This window comes from Bactrocera tryoni, chromosome 3 (genome assembly GCF_016617805.1).
Source record: "Bactrocera tryoni isolate S06 chromosome 3, CSIRO_BtryS06_freeze2, whole genome shotgun sequence".
NCBI lineage: Eukaryota > Metazoa > Arthropoda > Insecta > Diptera > Tephritidae > Bactrocera > Bactrocera tryoni.
The window spans coordinates 84,862,422-84,883,769 of record NC_052501.1 but is presented as its reverse complement, the minus strand read 5'-3'; the positions used below and the strand labels follow the sequence as shown (position 1 = coordinate 84,883,769).

Genomic DNA, 21,348 nt, shown 5'->3' with positions numbered 1-21,348 from the left:
TGCTCATAAGCGTATTTGGCATTAGTTTGCTTAAGTGCAAGCACATGTGCGCTTCGAAAGTTCTTCTTATTGCCTTATTGATTTTAAGTAGTTTTCGCAAATTTATGGGAAATTTTCTTCAAATTTGTGGAGTGTAAAAAAATACTGTTTTTTTTGGAAACACACAAGATCGCTTGCTTCATAGTGCAAGAAATTTAAAGCATGGAGATAGTGAGAGAAAAAGAGAGAGAGAGCGAGAAGTTGATTTAATAAAGTTGCTTTAATATCGTACTGCCGGAATGAACTTAAACGTATTAGCAATAAGCCACACCAGATTCCGAATTCTCACTTCAGGGATGGGATCCACAGATTGGAGATCGTTGGAGAAAGTGTATTACTGTTCTGGGAGATTATACTGAGTAATAAATATACTTTGAATCATAAATTTTTTTTTTTTTATCAAACGACACAACTTATTGGACAACCTGGTATATTGAAGAAGCCGCACGATAGAGAGCCGCCTTGTCTGAAACCTCACTTGGTATCAAACGGCCCGGAGAGTTCTTTCTCGAACCTGGCGGAGCTCTTGGTATTTCTCAACATCAGCTTACACAACCGTATTCGTTTTTTGGAAACCAGATTCAGACTTTCAGACATAGCGGCATAAAGCAGTTCCTCTTCCTGCTGTCCAAAGCATCTTTGAAATCGAAGCAGAAGTGGTGTGAGCAATCCTCTTTTTACGGGTATTTTTCAAGATTTGGTAAATATCAGTTGTTGTTTTTGCAGGCCTGAAACCACACTGACAAGGTTCAATATGTTTGCCGACGATGATCTTTAACATGCGATGTTGAGGAGGCGTAACTCACGGTATTTGGCGCAGATTGTGAAGTCTCCCTTTTTGTGGCCTGGCCAGAGCGCACCTGAATACCAATAGTCGGGCATGCTTTCATCCGACCATATTCTTGTTGCGCTCAAACACTCATAGTAGACATCTTTGGTCACATAGTCCTTTTCCTCAATCCGGGCATCCGCGCGAATCAGCGAAATGTTAAAGAACTGCGCTTTGATGCGGGTTGTGTCTAGTCGTTCATCCATCCACCGAAGCGAATGCTGGAACTCAGCGACGGAGTTTCACTCCCACCGCGAATCTCACACCGAATTTGCGCTTCTTTATATGGCTACTGTTGTAAATGCTACAAGGACGTACTCGTCTCAGACCTTGTTCCGTCTATCGCTCTTTTTGGACGAATGTGATGTCAGCTTTAATTCTAACGACGACATCAATCAGCAGAGCAGAGGCTCCTTCCCAATTAAGGGACCAGACATTCCAGATGCATGTTCTTTAATTGTAATCCTTAGTACGTTTGCGGTGGTCGCTATCAAAGGAGATCTCTCATCCGAGGCTGTTGTGTCTTTTTCATTAAGGGTGTTTTTTTTTTTTTAAAGTGGTGGGTCGCAAACCCAGCCACAACCCTGAGGAGGAATGACTCGCATTCTTACTTTATCTCGCCTAAAAACTGATGTTTTTGGCTGCCAAGAAGATACTTGGTCTGAGACCGGAAGTCGGGAGCTGCTTGAGCCATACACAAAGAATCGTTTCTGGCCCCTCCCAAAAGAATGGCATTCAGAAAACTTTCCTCACTTGTGTGAACTTCTGCGCTTCACTGCATCCTCCAACATATCATTCACGAATATCTGGTTTTGAGAAAGCTCTGTGCAAAGTGGGTGCCGCTCATTTTTAACTAAATCCAACGACGATTTGATGATTCGGAACAGGATTTGAAGATGTTCAAGCGTAATAAACCCCGAGTGTTTGCATCAATATCTGACAAGGATGAGACATAGCTTCATCATTTCGCTCCGAAATCTAATCGACAGTCATTCGAGTGGACTGCACATGATGAACCCACTCAAAAGTGTGGAAAAACGCGACAGTCGGCTGGCAATATTATGGCGGTTGGACTTTGAGATAGGCATGGAATAATTTTTATTAGGACATGCATAGGACGAAATGCCGGAAAACAATGTAGCGTGTCATAAGTCAGTGAAACAATCCAACAATTAGTTTTCGAATTACTTCGACATCCACCTATTTCCTTTTGTCAGGTCTCAAAAGAATGCTCGCTGGGAAAAAATGTTTGTTTTATGAAGAGGTGATCGCCTTTTTAGGCTACCACAGTAGGTGGTCCTCTTAAACTGTACATGTTAGCCATGTTAGTCAAAGAATCCTTCTACCGAACTTTCCGAATTTCATGTGTAAAAAATCTAAAATCCATTAACTGAAGATTGTAACCTCGACTGCAGTAGTTTAATTCGGCTCAACCGATTCTTAACAACGGAATGAAGTTCTGGATATCACTTTTATATAAAACTACCTGAAATTTATAACAAACGTTTACTATATTTTCTCGTTTTTGAGAAGTGAGTTCGTGGTTAACGTCACTAAGCGCTGCAGAAACCACGAAACTGAACACAGTTCAGTAGTAGCAAACTTAATTCCGTGGACTTAAAATTATGTTAAACAACAGCGAACATTTCAAATGTATGTTACAGTTATATTCTAAGGAGTATTGTGAGTTAGTCAACATCATACGTCAACTTCAGTCATATAACTACTATTTTCTGGCATTACGACAGTCAAACCCTAACTCTTCTTGGGTTCAATCATTTTAATACCCAGACTAGCCCTCATTGTGTATTTCAATCCTTCGGTATATGAAAAAAATCTATGCCACGGCAACATTAAAACTAATATATTGAAAAGCCCGTTGTACACTTATGTCTGTCCCTCATGCTTGACATACTTTCCTTTGTATAATATGTGAAAAAACAACAATAGACATATTTTGTTTTTGTATAAACACTTTCCCTTAAAACCAAACACTCCACTTTAGACTTGTGAGCAGAGCACTTAAGATGCGAGCGAAGAAAATCTACAATAAATACAAGTTTTTCTTAAAAGCCAAGGCATTTTTTACTGGCATGGATTGAGACAAATATCGCTTTGTCATATATAATTTAGCGCTATTTACTTCATATATAAAATATATATATATAAATATAGCATTTGCATTGTCAGCGTGCTGCCTTTCGCCTGGCCATGACTTCCAGCAGCCAGACAACCGCAGCGCTTGATTACATTTACCTGATATTTGCAAGGAAAAATTGCACCCCTTTCACCAACTGACAACAAGCCTGTAATAAAAATGTTATTATTTTTGTTGTTATGGTTTCTTTTTGTGGCTGCCATTGCAGTTCAAGCTCGTAGTTTAAGAGCAATGGCGGCGCATTAGTGGTTGCTGAATTCCTTATATTGCACAACTTAAAAGCACAAATCCAACTTAAGAAAATATTAATGTGCGTAGCACTGGGGTAAACAGTTGCCATGCCACAGTAAAGTGTGGCAGCAACGGGAATATGAAAAATAGAAAAACTTAATAAAGTGCGCAGAGTGCTTGCAACACACGCAAGTGTTGCCAACGCTTATATTTGTGTGTGTGTGTCTGTTGCATATGAATCTTCACACACACACACACAACTCAATGTTAGTCCTTGCAAAATAGTGCGCCGCCAAGGACAAGCTTCATGCGTCCGCATATATTTGCTGATATTGCAACTCATCGTCTGCCGTTGTCTCGCCATTCACTCAGCCAGCACACGCGCCACACGCCTTAATAGGTTGTCGTTGTTGCAGTGCGCACCCGTAAATACATTTGTGAATATGTGTGGCAGTTACAGGTTGCACAATTGCTCGTGATTTTACATTGCAATGTTGTGACATTCTTCATCAAAATTTGTTTTTGCATTGACTTAAATGCGTTGCTGGCTCGTTCAATACTCATGCATATTTCCATTGTTGTTACATTGTGCCGTTAAAATTAGTTGCCTCAAGACAAATAAATTATTAATATTGGATAGTCGAAAAAGTCTTTTCGTATTTCTAATCAAACTTCAACTTATTTTTTTTTATTTATAATGAATTTTAATGAACCAATAGGTACCATTTTGGTCGACCACTTTTTAACACTTTTCCGCTAGAGACATTATTCAATCAGTGTAAAACTTTGCTGGTTTCTCGGCGAAAAACTGTGACAAGTAATTTTCACAGACTTCTCTTGAAGCCAACTTTACTCCATAAAGGGAGTTCTACATTAACCGAAACAAATGGTAGTCCGATGGTCCAAGGTCAGGGCTATATGGTGGAAGCATCAAAACTTTCCAGCCAAGCTCTCTCAGTTTTTGCCGAGTCATTAAAGATGTGCGTGGTCTAGCGTTGTCCTGATGGAAGACAAAGCCCTTTTTGTTGATTTAAGCTGGCCGTTTTTTTCGATTGCTTGCTTCAATCTCATCAGTTGTTGACGTTAAAATGTAGAATCAATCGTTCGACTCGCAGCAGCTCATAGTGAATGATTCCTTTCCAATGCCACCAAACACTCAGCATAACTTTTTGAGGCGTCAATCCTTGCTTTGCAACCTTTTGTTTGTTTTTGTTGTTGAGCTTCATCACGCTTGGGTCATGATCTTTTTCGCACATTATTGTCGTATTTGATCCACTTTTTGTTTCTTGTTACCATTCGCTTCAGAAATGATTCGATTTCATTTCGTTTCAGCAAAGAATCGCAGATCTCCATTGAATTTTTCACAGACAATTCAAGTGGTACCCTAACAACGAGCTTCTTTCTGTAGCCAGCCTTTTTTAAATAGTTCAAAACCGTTTGATTATGCATGTTAAGATCCTTAGCGATGACATGGCGGCTTATATGACGGTCCTGGTCAATCCTTTCCATAATTTTATTGACTTTTCCAATGATAGGTCGACCAGAGCGAGGTACATCTTTACCATCGAAATTTCCAGAACGAAAGCGGCCGAACCATTATTGTGCTACACGAACTGATACAGCATCGTCTCTATAAACTTCACAAATTTCATTGGTGGCTTGCATGGCATTCTTTCCTTTTTCATACAAAAATTTCAAAATATAGCGAATTTCTGCATTATTTTCACTAATTTTTGAACAGCTGTAACTTTTTTTCAACTTCCCCGAATTTAATTTTTTTGGTAAAAAGTAGCTTAAAGTCTCACCTTTCGAACACTATATGGTGCGATACAATGTGATTGCTAGCACTGGAGATATACGACGGCAACGACATCTATTGTAAAATACGAAAAAACTTTTTCGACTACCAAAAATCAAATAAAAATCAAACGAGTTCGCGTAAAAATGCGAGCGATTTGTGGTTTAGCTGTTTTATGTACACAAATTTCTTATCATTTTTAAATTTTTTGAATGAAATTTAATTATATTTTCATTAAAGTCATTTGTTAATTAGATTTAACTATTTATTTGTAATCAATAATTTATTATTTGATTTTTTTCAAACATTTAATTTTTTTTTTCCACACATTAAACACTTTAGCGCTTTAATTATGGCACAATTATTTGAAGTTGGCAAGGAAAAACCCCAACAGCAATAACAACACAATCAAACCGCATTGGCTCGACCATAATAGAATTGTACACTAATTAACATAATACAACAAAGTGCTTAGTGGATACTTAGATAATTACATGTGCAGTTTGCATTCTAGTAATTAAAGTAAAAACTATTAATTTATGCTAAAATAATATCATTAATACGCCGTTATATATGTAATCTTGCGATAATGCGTATGCCTTCATACCCAGCGCCTATGTACATACATATGTATGTGTGTGTAATGTGCGTGTGTTGTTGTGCGGCTGAAGGCTAGCATATGCATTTGGCATATATTTTTGGCAAGCAATTATTTTAATTAGCGCATTATAGCAATAATAAATGTCAATTGGCATGAACGTTTGCGCTAATCGTTGCGACACGCCCTGATGAACGCGCACAAGCGCGAGTTTTAAGCGCCACGCGTTGGCGAAGATACATATACATACAACTATGGGCAAAAAGTAGTAAGACTTTTTATCTGTTAAAATCTATGTCGTACTCCTCAAAGTAATCTCTCTTGGCCCTAACACACTCGAGCCAACGTTTTTTCCAATCCTCGAAACGGTTGTTAAAGTCAATGAATCCTTACATCCTCTGCGGGCCTGGTGACGAGTCAGAGTTACGTTCATCCCGAAGACTGTTAAGGGTTCCCACGTTACGGCCACGGACTTTAGGCCCATCAGCCCCACCTTCTTCTTACTAAAAACTCTGGAGAGACTGATGAACTGGTACATAAGGAAGCGCATTCCGAGGGACTATCTATTAGGAGCGTAAGATGCTTATTGTAAAGGCAAGTCAGTAGTTACAGCCCTGCATACTATCGTGTCATGGCTTTAGGAAGCCATTAGGGTTAAGGAATTCGCTGTTGGAACCCTCCTTGATATTGAGAGAGCTTTCAATAACGTCCTACCGTAAGCAGTGGTTACTGCTCTGGACGGTCTTGGGGTTGAATAAAACCTCAAACACCTCATTATTAGACTTCTCGTTTGGGAGGTTAAGATTTAAATACTTCGGAGCGCATACCTTCAGACATATCACCGAACTAGCGGCAGTGAAAATTAAACGCCTATGCAAATTTGTATTGGCTACTAAGCGTTTTGCGAATTTATAAGTTCGAATACAGAAGTTCTTCTTTTCTATGGCTTCATAAAGAATTACATATAGCAGTCCACGTGCGATCTTTGATCAGCCATCAAACATAACGTAACTTTTCGCACGATATTCGGCCGATTGATTGTATTTTTCCGGGTCGTAAGCATATATCCAAGACTCACAAGTAATAATACCTTTACTGTCGTTCTGTATATATATGTATGTATGCTCTCAGTGTCAATATCAAATGCCAGCCATAGTTTTCGACTAAGAAACATATACAGTTAAACATTTTTGAGAGCATATGCATATACATATGTGTAAAGTCATTAAATATATGATATTTAAATGACTAACGCTAGAAACATTTCTTCCCAACACAATCCATCCTTGGCCTATACTGAACTGCCAGCTGTATTCATTTCCAACACAACTACAAAAATGCATTAAATTTGTCAAGAGCAGAAGTGTTGAATCAGTAGCTTCGAATGACTTTGCCATTTATCTCCGTCAACACACGTTTTCTGCTATTAAAAGTAGTACATAAAAATCATGAACACACATTTCGCAGATTTGATATGAAATGGATCTAGTGATGAAGAAATGTGTTTGAAAAAATCATTTGAAATTCATTTGAAAATATTCATTAGCAGTTTGAGTGGCATTTCTCATATTTATGGAATTTCAAACTAAGCCAACAACAATTAAGAAAAATAATATTTGAAAGTCGTGTGAAGGCAGGTGTGGAAAAGAAGTTTTCTTCATTGGTGGTTTGCATGGCGTTCTTTCCTTTTTTATACAAAAATTTCTAAATATAACGAATTCCTTCATTATTTTCACTCATTTTTGAACAGCTGTAACTTTTGTTCAACTTCCCTGAATTTAATTTGTTTTTGGATTAATGAAGCATAAAATCTCGCACTTCCAACACTATATGGTATAACCCAATGTGATTGGTAACACTGGAGATATACGACTGCAACGACATCTATTAACAAAATACGAAAAGAATTTTTCGACTATCAAATATTTCATGTAAAATATTGATTTAAAAATGGCGGAAAGTCTGAAAAAATGCTTAAGTGTAATTCAAATTGACATAGTGCTTAGAATTTAATAGTTTAACCTTTCCAATATAAGTAAAAGGCGAAGGGAGAATGTGTTCATTAAAGCGCCCGCCGCGGCGTATACGCAACGCCGAAAGCGTGAAAAACCGACATATCAAATATTGCAATAATTTTTTGAATGGTCATTGTTCAATATGAAATTTTGAATAAATTCATTTAAATCGCAATTGTTTACTATACTTTCAAACAAACAAAAACAATAACAAACAAAAGCAAATACGAGCGCAAAACGTGCAAAGCGTGTGCAACTTGCTATCCGCCGCGCTCATAGCTCAATAAATGCATTTTTCGCACACACACACAGAGATAGGCGTGAGGGCATATGTGCGCGCTTGACATTTGTAACGGAAAGCACGTCAATAACCACACTGAATTAAAATTCATAATTGTGTGGGCTTGTGTGAGCGCGGAAATTGCTATATGTTGCATGCAACCAGTCAATCAAATATTTGTTGCAAATATGCCACATGTTTTCCATTACATTTTTCAAACGTCATTAATCCACAAACACATTGCTGCAGGAATTGGCAGAATAATGCAAAATGTCACACAACAACAAATGTGGAAAAATTGAGTTTATGCAAATATTAAAAATAAAATGTGTGAATTTGGATTCGAAGCTGATTAGAAGCGAGTGACGTACGGAAATTATGATTTTACCAACAAATGAGTGGAGCTGTCTTTGAAATAATACAAAGTTTTCATGAAATATTTAATTTCTGATATGGAAAAAGTTAATGCAAATAGGCATTTATTTGCTCGAGGAAACCCATGTAAAAATTAAGGAATCGAAAAGTAGTTGTCTTCACGAGAGTAAAAAATGTAAAGCTTTCAGATAAACTTAACTGTAACTATTAATAAATCACTAACTTCCTCTCTCTTTATAATTATTTTAGAGAGAGCGCTCCGTTACATACATAGATTGCTTTTCAAAAGCTCATTTACTTGATATTCAATAACTTGGATGCAATGAGTAAGCTAGTTTGTGGTTTCTCTCAAAATTATTTTTTAATTCTAATCAAGTGTACTAATCAATATGTATATTCACATTGATTTATGAATTAGTACCGTTCTACAACTGAGACAGCAATCTTCAATCCTTTACATAACTCAGCTTATGGAGCACGACGTATACACGCAAACACGGTAGCTACATACATATATAGTATATGTATGTATATATGTAAAAACTAAGTAATGTACTTGCATTTGTATTACCAAGCACATTAACATGTTTACAAAGTTGTTGTGTTCTGCTGTGTACCCAATCCGCTCAAAGTTGTAAGTTTTGTGTCGACAATTTCCAATCAAACACACGCATTCGCACTCACATACAAGCAAACAAAATTACACGAATGCAAACAATTTCAATACAAACACACACGCTTGCAGTTGTACCCAAACACATACAAATAAACAAAACAGCGCAAACACAGCACTGAATACATGCCTGTATGTGTTTCTGGATGTGCGTGTGTCTGTGTGGGTAACTGCAAATACCATGCAAGCAGATTTGGTTGCATTTAAATCAAATTAAAATGTTCGACTACTTGCCAGGGTAGAGCGCAACACAATCAATCGTCTTAGACAAGTTGCAGATGAATGTATCGAAGGAGATAGTGGCAATCCGCTTAGAGGCTGTTACGTAGCAGCAGTGTGGGCGAGTAGCAATAATGAGAATTACAAGATGCAGAGGAAGAAAATAAGTACTTACGCGCAGGTGTATAGTATGGCGTGCAGCACACGGGTAATGAACTGAAAAAAGGAAAAAATGTACCTACAAAACTCGAACCGCGACTCATAGCAGCTAGCATTCATGTTACTAGAGCGCTTTAAGAACTTGTCGTTCCAAAATATTCGTACCCAGCTTCTGACATGAATTTACATTTATTTGAAATTTTTTTCTTTAAAACTTAGTTGTAATCAACGCGCGTTCTTCACTAAGTCACAACCAATTTGTTTACAGCAGAAGATCGCATGGATTCCGGCAAGCCATCGTCTGCCACAAACCCTTTCCTTGCGGCTGTAGAGCCTCTTCCATTTCGTTCATTTCTTCCAGCAGAAACTCCAACATTTTCTGCCTCCGCAGCACCTTCAAAGAGGAACGTGCAATGTGCATTTCCTTTTGCATCGGCACCACAATCGCGTAGATGCCATGTGTTGGCGTCGGCCCGGTGCTCGTCGAATGATCCAGTTTGTTGAGCAGCTTATCACTACAAAAGAACTTCATAGCAATCTCGTGCAAAAGCAGATAGACTTAATGGTTACTTACACCTCTAAGATGTCCATGACTTTACCTCAAATAATTACTGTTACTTATGGCCGAATTAACGTACACAAATGGGAAATTATATTTCTAAATTTTTGCCAGATTTGTAGTGACTGATTTCCAAAAGCGGGCTATCGTTTTTCAAAACCAAAAAATTAAATGTCAAGTTTTTATCATTTGATGAGCTTACCTATCAGAATCACTATAACATGTTAATGCTGCTCCAGAAGGTAATTTAAAATATTTTCTTTCAAAAAGTGCATATATTGTTCTTAAAAATATACCAACAGCATAGACATACGTATGTAAATAGAAATCTATGAGCATTCTCATTGAGTTTTAAGAAAATTAATTAAGCTAAGCAAAAATGCTTTGAAAGTCTTTTGCTTGAGTTAAAGCAAATATACATATGTGAATATAAAAAATAACTTATGTCTAAGAGAGCGAGAGAGTTTTGTTAGTTTCCTTTTAATTATAAAAACACACCGGTCCCAATTCGATGCGGAACTGTTGATTAGCCTCGCCAACATCTCTGATTTTAATATCAACAATTGGCAGCCTCTGTGGCTTCTCAGTTTTATAGGTGATGACGGTTTTAGCCCAAGCGTTCGAGCGATGCTGTAAGGCGAGAAAAAAATTAAGATTTCAACTCTTTACTAAAGTCAGCAATAACTTACCCTGCACTCGTCACTTTCTGCTTCGTAACGCAGACGTAACGGTCCCTTGGGTGTTAGCTCAGCATCGTTCCATGATAACAATTTTAGACCATTACTGAAATCAATAAGTAATTTTCTTACGTGGCAATTCTCTTTGATCTCACAAAAGATATTCTCTTACCGATTCTTCGTTTCATCTTCATCCAAATAGCCAATGGTGTTGCGGCAATTGAAGGTGATCTTCTGTGTGGCCTTAGCCGATAGCAATTGCAGAAAGCCCAATTGATGTGAGTCCGTTTTATAGGTGATCTTCATACCACCCGGCATTTCACTTAACCAGGTTTCGCGCTCAGCACCTGCATAGCTTAAGACTGGTGTTTCCTGTGGTTTTGGCAAAATACAAGAGCCGCGTGTTTCGCGTTCACAATAGACCAGTATGGCATCGCGTGGATCGGCCTCATTCGGATCAATCCAATATTCACCAGATTTGTAATCAGGGTAAGCAGCAAAGAGGTCGCGACATGTCTTAGCTGGTGCCGTTTGTTGTCCGTTTGGTCGGCGTAATCTTTCAAAAGATGCCTTTAAGTGTTCGAACGCTTTAATAACCATCGCTTGCTTCTCTTCATCGGAAAGTCCATCTGGTAGAAGACTGGGTTGATCACCTTGAAAATCTTCACCTTTAGTTTGGCCTTGATTGAGCAATGCAGTAAGTGCAGCAACATCGTATCCTACCGATTCGCCGGGTGGACCTGGTGGTCCTGGTGGACCGGCTGGACCAATAGGTCCTGGTTTTCCATCGCCTCCATTGTACCCACGTGGACCTGGCTGACCAGGAGGTCCAATGGGTCCTGGATTACCATCACGGCCTTGTGGGCCACGCATTCCCATTTCTCCCACTTTGCCGGGTTGTCCGGGTATACCAGGTGAACCTACGTCACCTTTGAGACCTGGCTGACCTGGCATACCCTGCAAACCAATAAGACCACGATGACCTTTGATACCTTTTGGACCGGGCTCTCCAAGTTCACCCTTTGGTCCCTCAACGCCTGGCGGGCCTGGTTTTCCGCGCAAACCTTGTGGACCTTCAACACCGGGCAAACCCATGTCTCCTTTTAGACCAGGTTCGCCTTGTAAACCCAATGGTCCCATGGCACCAGGTGGTCCGGGCAAACCAGGATTGCCGGGTGATCCAGGATTTCCTTGTTGTCCTTGAGGTCCTTTGTCCCCGGTACGACCAGCAATACCTGGTGGACCTGGTTTTCCAGGCGGTCCTTCTGGCCCAGATTCACCCATTGGTCCAGGCAAACCTTGAGGTCCTGCAAAGTTCACAGATTTGATGTATTGAAATTAATATCATAATATTTACCAATTGTATTTAAAATCTTGTAGTAACCTACCTTGTAATCCTTGTACACCTGGAGCACCATCTTTTCCTGGGTTTCCTTGTGGGCCTGCTTCACCAGCAACACCTCTTAAGCCTCGTAAGCCTGCAGGCCCTGGTGGTCCAGATATACCCGGCATTCCACGTTCACCAACATTTCCAGGAGGGCCTGGGTTGCCTGTTGGGCCAGGTGGTCCGTCGTTTCCAGTATCTCCTTTTTGTCCTTCCACACCAGGCGGTCCCTGCAAGCCTGGAGATCCTGGGTTTCCTGGTCGTCCTGTTTCACCTGGATTTCCCTTCGCTCCTGGAAAACCAGCTACACCCGGTAATCCTTGACTGCCCGGTTGTCCCTATAACATAAGTCTTCACTTTGTATATGTACTTCTCAATTTTAAAAATATTATTACCGGTGGTCCTTGATCTCCTGGCCTGCCTGGTAAACCACTTAGTCCGGGTTCTCCTCTTAATCCTGGTTCACCGCGAGCTCCTTTCGCACCGCTTAAACCTACCGGACCAATTGAACCCTGTTCACCAGGAGGACCGTGAGGACCAATACTGCCTTGTTCACCCTTGATGCCCATTAAGCCGCGATCGCCTTTAGCGCCGGGTAATCCTGCCAAACCCGGTGCTCCAGGAAAACCAGGTGGGCCTTGCAATCCAGCTGGCCCTCTTTCGCCGGGACCACCTGCAGCGCCTTGCTCTCCTGGAGGTCCGGGATTTCCAGGCTCACCTCTTTCTCCTGATTCACCAGGCGCTCCTGGCGGTCCTACTATACCTTGAGGACCACGATCACCGGGACGCCCAGGCGGTCCTTCCGGCCCAAACGGTCCTGGACTTCCACGTTCACCTTTTCCACCTGGTGGTCCAGATAATCCTCTGGGTCCGGGTAATCCCAGCATTCCTGGCGCTCCCATATGACCCTTAGCGCCAGGTTTTCCAGGGGACCCCTAAAAAATAATAAAATTAGTTGCAAAGAAATACAAATGAGTTTTTTTAATGAAATTAATACCGGTGGTCCATCATTTCCTGGGGTTCCTGGTTCACCACGCTCCCCTGGTGTTCCAGGTTGACCAACTGGGCCTCTCTCACCTGGATAGCCACGTTCTCCACGCAATCCCGCAGGCCCTACTAGTCCCTGTGGTCCTGGCGGTCCTGCAGAACCATCTTTTCCTGGAGCTCCCGGATTACCAGCAACACCTGGAAGTCCTTGAAAACCTCTTGGACCCGCACTTCCAGGCTCTCCACGTTCACCATCCTGTCCAGGGGGACCACGAGGACCTTGAGCTCCTGGCAAACCATCTTTGCCACTATCTCCATGAGGCCCTTGTGGGCCTGGCGGTCCCGGTTCACCGTTTTTACCCGGTTCTCCAGTAAAGCCTTTATCGCCAGGAATACCCATAGGTCCAGGCATGCCCTGTAAACCTTGTGGTCCTTGTTCGCCAGGTTTTCCATCTGCACCAGGAATTCCTCTTTCTCCAACTGGGCCAGTTTTTCCTGGAGGTCCCATGCGCCCAGGTAATCCACGTAATCCTTGAACTCCTGGTACACCGGGTTGTCCTACGTCACCGGTACTTCCTTTTATGCCGGGTGGACCTTGGACGCCACGGTCCCCAGGTGTACCCTTGGGTCCAATTGGGCCATCTGGACCTGGTAGACCAGGTAACCCTTGTGATCCTCTTTCTCCAGTCGGACCTGATGGTCCCGTAGGTCCACGCATTCCACGTTTGCCTCGTTTTCCTTCTGGCCCTACAGTTCCTGGTAAGCCACGAGGACCTGGTTGGCCAGATTCACCTTTAATGCCTTGATCACCTACAAAGCAACAGTTTGTTCAGCACTTAATCTTTTTGAAAAGACAACAATAATGTACCTTTATATCCACGTTCGCCTGGTTGTCCTGGAGTTCCTTTTATACCAGGTTCACCGGGACTTCCAGATAAGCCATCAGGGCCTCGGGGTCCAGGAAAACCCTGCGGACCTGCGATACCAGGCGCGCCCATTGATCCTTTATCACCGTGCAATCCATCTTTGCCTGGTGGACCGGGCATGCCGGGCTCACCAGCAGCACCAGGACGACCAGCTTCACCTCGTGGGCCTTGCAAACCTTGATCCCCTTTTGGACCTGGGTGTCCCCAGTCCCCCTTCGCACCTGGACTACCGGGAAAACCAGGTGGACCAGGCTTACCAATTGCGCCTGGCTGTCCTATTGCGCCTGGGTTACCATCCAAACCTCTAATACCTGGCGGACCTGGTGGGCCTTCACGACCACGTTCACCACGTGGACCAGCTGGACCCTATTCAAGCATACATATGTATTATATGTGAATTTTTATGAAACAGAGTATAATACAAAATTCATACCTGCGAACCGGTTGGACCAACAGCGCCCATCGGACCTGTGCTGCCCTTCTCACCTGGAGCGCCTTGGTCACCTTTCGATCCATCAATACCAGGCAAGCCATGATGTCCCTTTAAACCAGGTATGCCTGGCATACCAGGTAAACCTCGAGGACCGGGTGTGCCCGCTGCACCTTGTAATCCAGGCTCTCCATCCTCACCAGGCACGCCATCCTTACCTGGCGCTCCAGGCAAACCACGAGGTCCCATCAAACCAGGTGGTCCCTGTGATCCTGGCTCACCGGGCTCTCCACGCATTCCTTGAAAGCCTTGCGGGCCTGATGGCCCCGAATTACCAGGTGGACCACGTGGACCCACCGGCCCTACTGATGATTGTAAATATTGAAATTCCGGCACAAATGGTGGCGAACTGGGTCCTTTCTCAGAATTTGCATACTCAGCAGCCAATTGTTGATGATAATAGCTCATATCTGGTATGGGACCTGGCGCACCAGGATTTCCAGGTACTCCCGGTACCCCCGGTGAACCCGGATTACCACTCTCACCCGGTCGTCCTTGTGCACCTGGATAACCAGGTAAGCCACGCTGACCAGTTGCAACACCAGCATACTGATTGTCTTCAGCTGGTAGATCGACATTACGCTGGGTCGTAGTCGTAGTGGTGGTGGTCGTTGTTGGTATTGGAGTTGGTGGTACACAATGTGTGGGTTCGCGACAGATCACCTTACCCTCGATGCAAGAGCAAGGATGCGTGCAGCCATCACGTTCGCTGGTAAACTCATCGCCTTCACGATACCAGTTGCCTTCGTAAAGGCATGAGAAGGCACCAACCACATTACTGGGGGCATCAACAGCTGGCAAAACAGCTGGATCATGGGCTGCCAAAGAATTAGAAGAAAAGCATGTTAGTGAAGGAAGTGAAGCACTGCAAGGCGCAATCATTCCTACCTTCCTGATGTGTATCAAATCCATCGGGGCCACCTACATTGGCATCGGCATCTTGTATGGAAAAAATAAAAAAAATTTACAATATTTATCAGTACTATGATTGTGTAAAAGTGTTGGGCAATAATTCATTCAGTGCCCAAAACAAATTAATTTTTTAAGAAAAACTATTTGATTGATCAAAACAGTTCATAGACATTTAGCTCTATGGAAGCTTCAGCAACAATCTCTAGCTATCAATTTCTCGGCACCCCTCAAATTTAGAAAACGTGAACAGAAATAAGCAATCTCCATAAGTCAACTATCAGATAGTACACTATGCAGTCCAAGCCTTGAAGCCTGAGCGTCGTGGAAGATCTTCTTTCTTCTAACTTGGTTACCCAAAATTATAGCATTACAGTAGGGTTTGCCAATAGGGATGGCGTAACCGGACCCGTATTTTCGACAGTGTATTCAGTAAGGATTTCCATTTCATCAAGTCAAGTTTCACTTTGGTTCAACGCTTGAAAATTGTCCAAAACTACTACGTTTGCTCCTGTTCCCCGAAAAATTCACAAAGTCATCGAAGAATAATCTTCTCGGGTAGGTTAATGACTTCGCCGACAAACAAAATTGTCGCTATTGGGGTTGGTCAAGTTCTCATGTGACTCAGGAAACTCAATTATATCCCCTAAAATTGACTATTTTCGAAATGAGGCAGGTTTTTGATCCCGGTATTTGACGAAATCGACGCAGACGATCTCTATTTTCAACAAGACGGGGCGCCGCCTCATATTTCATGTCTAGAGATGAATACGTTGCATTCAAAACTTGACAACTCGCTAATTTCGGAACCTTTTTCGCTATTTAAATTATAATACTGCAATTGTAACCCCATCAGTGTTCTTACCACTGAAAACACCTAACAATAACAAAAGTTTGATACCTGTGAGGCAATTTAATTCACAGTCAAAGCTTGTTATAAAGCTAGGTCACTACGAAGTAATATCAGTGCTCAATAGCCCATGGAACAGTTCAGATATCAAAGAAGTTGTCTCTCAAGCAGTCAGCTCTTTTTATTAATCCATTTCTTGCTCCACAGCATGGTTCATACTAAAAATATATGCAATCCATAATGGCTAAATGGGAATCTTTTAATTTTATTCAATTTGCAAATCATATAAACTGTTATATATGCGCTCACTGTACTCTTAACAAAGTCAGCGAGCGTCTTAATCGATTTCACACTCACTTCAGTGGACTCATTTCATTTATGATTTGCAGATGTGCTCTTTTCAAGCGACTATTTGACATAAATTTCGCATCATTCACATTGATTTTGTTGCATCACATTGCGCTGTTGTTGTCTTATTTATGTATTTGTAATTGCTGTGCACTTTTTGTCATGAAGTTGCAATGAAATTTTGTTCTTTAACATGCAACAAACATAAAAGTTTGCTACGCTCCAATTAGCGCCGAACGAGGTTGTCGGGCGAGCAATTGAAATTGAATGGCGATATCATTAAAGGCAAGCATGTGAGTGCGTGTGCATGTGAGTCCATACATATGTGTGTGGTATGAAGTGATGAATAAATGAAGTTCGACAGACGTCAATCGAAAAGATGTCAGCAACTAATGAAATCTCTTGTAATTCTTTTTCGCACATAAAAAGATTTAATTGATTGTAGCAAAGAATAACGCATTCGCTTTTTATGCATTTGTGTATTAGTATTCATGTAAATGCTTTTGCAGAATTCACTTTTGTCAGCTGTAGAAGCTGAGATTTCGTGCTTACTTAGACGGACTTCGTAAGAATTGGCATTTCTCAAAAACATCAACCTTTGTTCTACCATATAATAGTTCACGTTTCCAAAACTATTGCCGCTTGAAGGATCCGCATTGACTTCTTCGGCCGAAATCAGGAACTGAACTCAAGGAATATCTGAAAATATCGATTTTACTTCTATTCTTCGAGTGAAATTAGGTTTTTATATCGGTTTTTGCTTCGATTCGTCGGGTGAAATCAGGATCTGAACTGAAGGCATATATGAAAATATCGATTTTACTTGTTTTCTTCGGCCAAAATCAAGATCTGAACTCGAGGCATATCTGAAAATTTCGATTTTACTTGGCTTCTTCGGCCGTAAACAGGATCTGAACTCAAGACATATCGGAAAATATCAATTTTAGTTGCGATCGAACCCTCAACGATGACATTAGCAACAACAGGTCGACAAGTCCTTTTAGATTGCGTGTTCCACAATTGCTTTATAAAGCATAGGTATAACATCTGCGCTAAAGCTTCAACAAAAGAGTCAATAAATCTTTTCCGAATATTGTTCAGCCAATTGTCTAATAGAAAGCTTCTTCTGTTCTGTTCTCTCTAAGGCTAAACCACAGTGACATATACTTGTAAGTTATTTTTTCCGTTCCCACGACAGTTGGGTCTACATAACCTGAACGGACCTGGATTTTTTAACTGCTACAACAACAACTTAAGTTATTTTTCGTCACTCGAAAAATTCGTCGAAAAATATTTGACCCAAGAATGTTTAGGAACACTACCACACACGAATTGTTCCATTATTGTTACGAAAGTTCCACCCCTTAAACTATAAGTCTGCCCGTTACTCACCCACATCCACATCCTCATAGTTGTTGTAGTCGTACGCCTCGAATTCCTCAGCGCCCGGCAAATCGGCACCAGGCCGTGGTTCCTCAGCTTGTGGTCGTTCAATAAATGCCTTCCGATGTTTCTTGATTTTACCTACCTTCGTTTTCTGCTTCGTGCCCGGCTTGCCGGCAGCAGCGAACTCCAGCAAAATGCACAGCGCGAATGCCAGGCATAGAAGCCGCGAATGTTTATACTTCATGTTTTGTTTTCGATTTTGTTCGTTGATTTTCTTTATTTATTTGAATCGCAAAAAATTCAAAATGCTGCAGCTTTAGTATTCATAAAGCCATTTGCTGCATCATAAACTGCACGGGAAAGTGGATAAAAACAATAAATAAAGGAAGCGAATAGAAAAACGACACAAAAACAAATGAGCATAGGTTTTTGCGCGAGGGCTTTGAATGACAGGATTTGGATAAGCAAACTGCTAACAAAAACAACTGCCATGCCGGTGCAACAAAAATGGCGGGCGACAAAGAAGTCGCGCTGCATAAAAAACTAAACGCCGAAAAAGTGAAATTTAAAAGCCGAAATCCGTAACACGCTTCAACGGGCAGCGGCATCAGGCGGCGGCGAACGCTCGGCTTTCATTTCGTTTCAGTGGTCGGGGAATTGGGTCAGCTGGGCAGTTGGGCAATTGCAGTTTTCGTTGGCGCCGCCATTTGTTTGAACAAGTTGTACGCGCCGCTTGACGCGCTTTGCTTGTTTGCATATGTACGTGTGGGTGTGCCAGTGTATGTGTGGGATCTGTCTGTTTTCTTTATTGCGCTAAAAACAATTGGTGAACGCGACACGTCCCCATCGCAACAAAGTTTTGTTGTTCTTGCTGTTTTCGCTTTTTTTTCGTTTGCGCGCCCAAATCTACAGTAATCTCAGTTTATTTGGGCGAGGTCATCAACTCGAATTGATAAAAAGGCGTGTATGTGTGCACATACACATACCGTTAGAGCAGAAGTAGCCAGCAAGTTGGCGCTGCCACAGAAAAAAGTCCGATTCAGCTATTTTTATTTCCATTGTTTTTATTATTATTTTTGTTTTTTTGAACTATAGTTGCTGCGTGCAGGTTTGTGTGTTTGTGTGGCGAAGTCTAAGCTTTTTCCGCTTGCATACAAAGCGCCTTGCTTTGGGTGGCGTGGACAGCAGCAGCGTGTTATCAAGCCGCGGCGTACTAAATTTAAATTCAAACTACTTTTTTGGTAGCTCTACACCAATGTGCGTGTATGTGTGAAAGTATATGCACAGTTGTGTGTGTATAAGTATGCAGATTGCCGCGACACATTTAATTACCGAAATTCGTTGCTTTGCTTCCGATTAAAAAGGCATTGGTGTGCGTTAAACGATTTAACTAATTTTTTTGTGCAGGTATGGACGTCTTTAATTAAATATTAAATCAGAAAAAACATATTTTGATAATTTCGAAATGTTTCCTCTATGCGGGATTTAGTGTCTGTTTAAATTTTAAAAAGTAACCGGTTTTAATAAAAAATGCAATCATGTGCTTGTTTGTTTTAAATTATTTCAAAATGAAGTTATGTACAGTAAAAATGCTGTTTTCAAAACTTTGTGATACCAAATACAAAAAACCGAATACTGAATACTTAATAAAAAATAATTTTTTTGGTAATTTCAGAATGTTTCCTGTTTGGGCAATTTAGTGTATTTTAAAAAACATAAAAAGTAACCGGTTTTAATAAAAAAGTAACTGTTTATTTTTAAATTTTTATTTATGACATAATTAAGTTACATACATACAGTATAAATGCTGCTTTCAAAACATTGTGATACCGAATAACAAACATCGAATACTGAATACACAGTAAAAATAAAGTCCAATTTTGACGTGTATGCATAAAAAAAAACATAATATTAAAAAGATTATTAACATTAAAAAAAAAACGAAAATAATTTTTGAACCGATTACCCCATGTAATAAATCCGCTATTTTTATAACTATTGCAAAAATTGTACTTTTACAGCAAACCAAATACCGAGTAATCCACAGAAGCGGATTCTAAATGTTTAGTAAAAATTAAGTGTAACTTTGACGTAACCAATGAATCGGTTATCCACTGTTATAAACCAGCTTTTACATAACTATTGGAAAACCGATATTTCTGCATCAAGTCCGCTGCGGGGTAAACCACAAAACCGCATAAAAATTAAGCATAACTTTTACTCTTTATATGATATTTAACCGGTTACCGATTATTTTAGATCATCTATTTTCATAACTCTTAGGCAAACAATGTTACCTCTTTCAGAGCAAACTGGATACCGAGAAACGAAATGAACAATATTATAACATAAAATATACCTCTTAGTCATTTCACAAAACCGGTTACTTTTAATTATTAATAAAAAATTGTACAAAAAACATTTTTTCATGAAAACATTTTAGCACAAACAATTATTTTTTTTTATTATTATAAAAACAAATTGTGAAAAAATATTTATTCATGAAAAATTTTAGCACAAACGATTACTCGTTACTTTTTTTGAAATTTTTTTTTTTAATAAATTATTTGCTCACATCAACACACAATTTCAAGTAATTTAATACATTTAAAAATCGTTACTACTAAACCGGTTATTCCTTCGAAAATTTTTTAACCATTCCAAATCGCTTACTAAAACATAGGTTATTATGCAAACATAATTTTTCGTTGCATTTTATTGGTATTTTGCATGTATAGTAAAACTGAAACCGATTACTTGAATTGCAAATTGTTATCATAATATATCCCACCATACACAATTTTTACATGAATTCAACTATTTGTAATTTTTTAAATTTTGAAATAACGGTATTTATCCCTCTTAAGTTAAAACCATATTATTCGCTTTCATTTAATTTGTAACTGGTAACCGGTTTTTTATACACTTCTACACTTCACTGCTCCACACCACAATGCATGCTCAATTGCAGACTAGTTTCATCATATCATTGCGTAATTTTTTCGGCAGACAGCTCAAAAGCATATTAATTTAATTAAAATGTCACGTTGGCGCACGAAACCATAATTCAAACGGCATAATTTTTTATAATCAAAAACTAATATCCGGTTGGTGCCACATTAACGCTTATATAAGCCATATGCTTATACATTTCCCCAATCACACACACATGCACATTCATATACGCGTAAATTACGGTATTTTATTTATAGCCACATTTCCGGTGTTATTTTTTGCACTGATTTCATTAAAATATTTTTTTCTATTGAAAATAGTTGGATTATTCGCATCGCTTTTTATGACGTATCCTTCACATCCTTTTGCTAATCGTTCACTTCAAACCAGCTGCTTGGCCTACTGACCCCTTTTGTAGGTTTAGCTGTCCGCACATCCGCTCTGCACTCACTTCACTAACACTATGTTGCTTAAGCCACAAGACACTTCTTACCCGAGACCAA

At 40.3% G+C, this 21,348-nt stretch overlaps 1 protein-coding gene across 1 annotated transcript; it reads right to left on the bottom strand.

Moving 5' to 3' along the window:
• Positions 1–10,362: 10,362 nt before the first annotated feature.
• LOC120772398 (collagen alpha-1(I) chain-like) lies at positions 10,363–18,134 on the bottom strand. Its single transcript, XM_040100988.1, has 10 exons — positions 17,897–18,134; positions 15,286–15,336; positions 14,341–15,215; positions 13,850–14,273; positions 12,992–13,791; positions 12,390–12,929; positions 11,999–12,332; positions 10,783–11,917; positions 10,623–10,716; positions 10,363–10,563 (listed from the first exon to the last, which is right to left on the bottom strand). Exons 1-10 carry the CDS (start codon positions 18,132–18,134, stop codon positions 10,414–10,416), a joined length of 4,641 nt encoding a protein of 1,546 aa, XP_039956922.1. The 3' UTR covers positions 10,363–10,413.
• Between the last annotated feature and the right edge of the window lie 3,214 nt (positions 18,135–21,348).